The sequence below is a fragment of the Micromys minutus genome (genome assembly GCF_963924665.1).
Source record: "Micromys minutus genome assembly, chromosome: 9".
NCBI lineage: Eukaryota > Metazoa > Chordata > Mammalia > Rodentia > Muridae > Micromys > Micromys minutus.
The window spans coordinates 56,600,922-56,606,885 of record NC_137978.1 but is presented as its reverse complement, the minus strand read 5'-3'; the positions used below and the strand labels follow the sequence as shown (position 1 = coordinate 56,606,885).

Below are 5,964 nucleotides of genomic sequence, written 5' to 3'. Positions count from 1 at the left end.
AACCCTGAATAATACAAAACGCACCTGCAATTTCTGCTGCATGGCATTTTCCTCTAATCTCTAGGAAATCTTGAGTTAGTTTTACATATTGAAACAATTATGCTAGGTACTGGGGGATTTGGACAAGCATGTTCACCTGACAGGTAGGGTGGCTCAGTTTCTGGAAGCTGTCTAGACTCTAGGTTCGTTGAGACTGGAGGAATTACTATGGGGTCACCCTCCTCTTTAGCCCTTCAGTCCTCCCTTTACTTCATTGTTAGAATAATCTCTAATGACAAAGAAACACTTAAGGAAAATTTCAACGTCCTTAGTCTTCTGGGAAATGTGAATCAAAATGACCTGGAGATTTCAACTCACAAAATTAAGAATGGCTGAGATCCAAAACTCCAATAACTGCACATGCTGGGGAGGATGTAAAGAAATAGGTGAAATTGGCAATTGGTGCCAACACTCTAGAAAACCATTTGGTTGTTCCTGGATGTTAGAAACAAACACATCAACCAAACGAGCCAGCTATTTCACTCCTGGGCATATACCCTGAATATTCCCCACCAAAGTCACTATTTTCATAGCCACCTGATTTGTAATAATCAGAAGCGGGAAACAACCCAGATAGTACTCAAACAAATGTAGTTTATTAACAAAATAAAATAATACAGGTAAGAATAAATAAAATCATCAGGAATTTTACAGGCAAATGATGGTACTAGAAAAGATTATCCTGACTCTGCTCTGCTCCCCTCCAGCATCTCCAGGCCCCATCCCTGCCAGCAGGAGCTCCTTGGCTGCTCCCTAGGCAGCTGTAAGCGACCTCAGAGGCTGTGTCTTTGGCGAAGCAGAGGATGAAGTGGAAGCCGAACCAGACGCGGACCTACGACCCCGAGGGCTACAGGAAACGCGCAGCGTGCCTGTGCCTCCGCAGCGAGCGCGAAGAGGAGGTGCTGCTGGTGAGCAGCAGCCGCTACCCAGACCGCTGGATCGTGCCCGTAGGGGGCGTGGAGCCCGAGGAGGAGCCCGACTGCGCGGCGGTGCGCGAGGTGTACGAGGAGGCGGGAGTCAAGGGCAAGATGGGCCGCTTGCTGGGCGTCTTCGAGCAGAACCAGGACCGCAAGCACCGGACCTACGTGTTCGTGCTCACCGTCACCGAGCTGCTGGAGGATTGGGAAGACTCGGTCAGCATCCGCAGAAAGCGCCAGTGGTTCAAGATTGAAGATGCCATCAAGGTCCTGCAGTGCCACAGGCCCGCGCATGCCCAGTACCTGGAGAAACTGAAGCTGGGCGGCTCCCCTACTAATGGGAACTAGGCGGCCAGGTCCCCGCCAGAGAGCGAGCCCTAGTGGACAGAGACAAGCTCAAGGTCACACTGAAGTCATCCTTGATGTGAACCCAGTATTCAGAGGTATTGTCAAGTTCACCTGAGCACCTCTGAGGTTCCCAAGGAGACCACTCATCTGGTTTCCTCCTACATCTTGGAACACTCCTCTGTCTATCTTGCCAAAAAATGTTTCTGCTCTGGTTGTTGTACTCTTGTGTGTGAACAGACTTAATTCAGCACCTACAGCCTTCGTTGCGCTTTTCGGATGTGTCTGCCTTCTTCATTAGACCTTTGAGAGCAACGACTGTTTTTCCTTACTCTGCATATTCTGCATCCAACACACTACTTGAAATACGGTCGGCATCACTGGAGATCTTTGATGCTATTAGTATTTTGTAGTCTCTTTGTGGATAAACATTTCCCTTCCAATCTGGTGCCAGTAGAATATCTGCTGCCTTTGGATTTACTGATTCAATATTCTGTATTTGATGGTGGGCATGAAGAAAAACGGCTATATTGGCAGTTTTCCAAGCTAATTGGGCCATTTATTTGCCTAAGTGTCTTTTGCCTCGCTCCCTGTTTCATTTGGCTGCGGTTCCCGTGCCTTCCCTAGTACCTTCAGCTGGTTCCCCAGTACCAAGTTCTGCATGTTTGTGCAGAGGCGTGAGAGTGCTACATCCCTGTCCCTTGGAAAGACTTCGAGGGGAAGAGACCTCTGTAAAGGAAAACACAAAAGGAACCATTTAAATGAGGGAGCTCAGCTCAACTCTTGCCAGAAGGATAACTTTATGCCAAGGACAGGGACATATTGCAGAGTTTTGTCACAGGGTGGGTGTGATGTCAGCTTCTTGCACAGCTACTCCAAAGGGTTCCAAAGAGGTTCTGATTCGGCTGTTTGTTTTGTTTCGCTCTTTCATTATAAACCACTGTATTGGGAAAGGCTCGCACTCCCATTTAGTGTTCACACTCTTCCTCATGGTACCAGTGAAATGTATTGTGTCCCCACATCTTACAGATTTTAAAATAAAACCACACATTATAATTTACTGGAGTGTCTGCTTGTGATTTGTACTGTGGATTTGCTTTCTATAGGAACCTTTATCTTTAAGAAAACTGTACTGAAAATTTACACAGATGCTACTGTTTATTTGCTTCAGTATAATCAGGGTTTTATAAGTTTGTCCATAGATGAGGCAAGATCGACTCTGACATGATAATTGTTGAAGCTGTGTGATAGATGTCTGAGAATTCATTACTCTCTATACTTTTGTATATGGTTGAAACTTTCCATAATAAAAATTGCAAAAACTGTATTCCTTAAAAAAAAACCATATTATCCTGATTGAGGTAATACAAACCAAAAATGACATGCATGATATGTACTAATTGGTAAGTGGTTAGTAGCCAAATAATAAAAATTGCTTAGGTTTCAGAGCAGGCAGTCTTACTTAGAAAAAAAAAAAAAAAAAAAAAAAAACCCATTTTAAACAAAAACCACCAAGTACAAATCATATAACCAAAATTTCAAGAGGTCAAGGCTGGAGCAGGTTACATGAGGTGTGGTATCCTGGTGGAGCTGAGGGACTTAGTTCTTCTGGACACTGGTAACAGATCGCCATGTCCAGGCAGGGGAAAGCTGTACCTCCAGGCTCCCAGAGGCTGAGGTTCTCTTCCTCTCCTTTATTGGGGAGGCACTGAAGTCTGATATTGTTACCTTCTGTAACCAGTTAGCATCATAATTTCCCATAGGTTCCAATAAAACTGTTTTGAATGAGAACATGTATATTTTACTGAATTCTCTAAATTCATAATTTTTTATTGTTCCTTCCTGGCCCATTATATTGGGCCATCTCATCTCTGCCCCATCCTTCTCCTAGACCTGGCAGAATACAAAAATACCTAATTGTTATTTTATTGCAGAGATTTACACTTGTATGCTTCAAAGGGCACAAACTGAATTGCATATATGTTCTTTTCCAGTCAAGATCCAGTGTTTAAGAATGCTTGCTACTCATTGAGGTGCAGTGTTTGATTTCCAGTAAGGAATGGATTCAGAACTTATGGTACACATACACAATGGAGTACTACTGAGCTATTAAAAACAAGGAGTTCATAAAATTCCTAGACAAGTGGGTGGAAATTGAAGCTATCATCCTGATCGATGTAACCCAGCCACAAAAGAACAGTCAGGGTATGTACTCACTTATCAGTTGATACTACCCCCCAAAAAAGCCTCACAATACCCAAGAAACCACAGAACTTGTGAAGCTCTAAAAGAAAAAAAAGGCCATAATATGGAACGCTCAGTCCTTCAAAGAAGGAAGAACAAAACTGGGGCCAGGAAAATACAAGGTTAAGTAGAGGAGCAGGGATTGTAGAAAAGATCTACAGAGACTTCCTCCCTTGGAGAATCACCCCATATACAGACACAAAACTCAAGCAATATTGCTGGTGCCAAGCAGTATTGACTGGCAGGAACCAGATATGGATGTCTCCTCAGAGGCTCCACAAGTGCCATATGGACACAGATGAGGATGCTTGCAGATAAACATCAGACTCCACACAGGGACCCCAGTGAAAGTGCTAGAGAAAGGGCTGAAAGAGCTGAAAGATTTGCACCCTCATGGAAAGAGCAACATCATCAATCAGCCAAGGCACTGAGGTGGAGAGGGTGATTGGGAGAGGGAGCACCTTCCTGGAAGAAACAAGTTGAGGGGAGGAAGGAGGGAAGTGGTGGGGAAAGGTATAACATTTTAAATGTAAATACAGGGACTATCCAATAAATATGAAAAACATATAAAAGAAAAAGAAATAAAAAAGAAAGACTGTGAATGTGAGATAGACATGCCAGTGAATCCTTCTGCTTACATCACTTTCCCTTTTATGGTTATGTGGAAAGACCCAGTGTCAGAAATCAAGGAAATGTGAATCCAAACCAAGTGAATTTTTGGAAATGCTCTACAGGAGAAAAGAGTAAGAACTCCTGGCTCTGTTACTTCAATCTCATGTTCTATGAAGAGCTGCAGCAGATGGAGGAAATGTAGGAATCAGTGTGAGGGGACTGGGTCTGACTGAGTGCAAGTGACTTCCCAACATCCATGTTGGCCCACTAAGCTACTGCTGTAGTTTCTTGCCATAGGCTGAATCATTCCCATGCTGATACCCACAGGCTTTAGAATACAATGAGTTGAGTTGTTCAGGCAGAAAATAGAAGGTCATGTCCTGAGGTTGATGCCAATATATAGTCAAATTGAGGTTGAGACAAGTGTCCTATGCTTGTACACAAGAGTATTCTTGAACTGAGAGATCTACCTACCTCTGCTTTGGAACTACTGTGAATAAAGGCATCAGTCACAATAATTTGGCTTCAAGAAACTTTTGTGAACCCGGATTTCGCCTAAGAATCTTCCTGTGTATGGATCTGATCCAATTTACCTACAACATTCAAATCTGAAAATAAACAAGTGGGTAGAAACTCAGCTTTTTCATCAGAGGTTGGTATGGGCTGGGAGGGTGTGGCTACAAAGGGAAGGGTCATCTGGAAGGTATGCAAAGGGTCATAGCAGACAGCAGAACTATCTGTTTCTCATAGCTTGGAATCACATCCTTTTCAGGCCTCGTTATGGTGATCTGTTAGCAGTGTCCAAGATCAAGAAAGTCCCTCGGCTCCATAAGAATACCTCATCTCATGCAACCTAGTCTAGCCCTGTCCTTCCTTAAATTGTTCTTATAATGTATTACTTGGTGGGTTCTTCTTGTATGTGATGAGTTCTCTCTCCATAAGATTGTCTGGGCTGTATCCTAGATAGTCTGTATTTTTGCCTTATATCCACTCTTCAGTTAGTACAGGCCATGCATGTTGTTTTGGATCTGGGTTACCTCACTCAGGATAGTATTTTCTAGTTCTATCCATTTGCCTCCAAAATTCATGATGTCCTCATTTTCTAATAGCTGAATATCTTCCGTTGTGTAAAGGAACTTCATCTTCTGTATGTATTCTGCTGTATCTGGGTTGTTTCCATCTCTGGCTATTACAAATTCGCCTGTTATGAACATAGTGGAGCGTGTGCTTGTGTCATGGTGGGGAATCTTCTGGGTAAAGGCCCAGGTGTTAGAATAGCTGGCTCATCAGGTCAGAGGGTTTTCAATTTGCTGAGGATCCACCATATTGTATAACAGAGCGGTTGCACCAGTTTGTAATCCCACTAGCGAAGAAAGATTGCCCCTCTTTTTCCACATCCTCACCAACATGTGCAGTCACTTGAGTTTCTGATCTTAGCCATTCTGTTTGTTGTAAGGTAGAATCTCGAGTTCATCGTGGTTAGCATTTCCCTGATGACTAATGACTTTAAATGTTTTAAGTGCTTTTCAGCCGTTCGAGGTTCTTCTAAGGTTGAGTTAGGGAAAGGATTGAAAAAGGTGAAGGGGAGGGCAATGCCATAGTTACAAAACCAGTCTCGGTGAGCCTGGAAACCCAGGAGATCCCAGAGACTGAGCCCCCAAACCAGGCAATATACACAGACTGCTCCAAAGCCCCCAACACACATGTAGCCGAGGAATGCCTAGTCTGTCTTTAGTGGGAGAAGATGCTCCTAATCCTGGAGGGTATGAAGCCCTAGAGTAGGTGAGATGGAGGGGTGTTGGAGTGG

At 43.8% G+C, this 5,964-nt stretch overlaps 1 protein-coding gene across 1 annotated transcript; it reads left to right on the top strand.

Annotated features, from left to right (window-relative positions):
- Positions 1–842: 842 nt before the first annotated feature.
- Positions 843–1,304, top strand: LOC308423968 (diphosphoinositol polyphosphate phosphohydrolase 3-alpha-like; the record flags this gene model as incomplete). Its single annotated transcript, XM_080920794.1, has 1 exon — positions 843–1,304. The coding sequence occupies one exon, from the start codon at positions 843–845 to the stop codon at positions 1,302–1,304; it is 462 nt and encodes a 153-aa protein (XP_080776920.1).
- Positions 1,305–5,964: the final 4,660 nt, after the last annotated feature.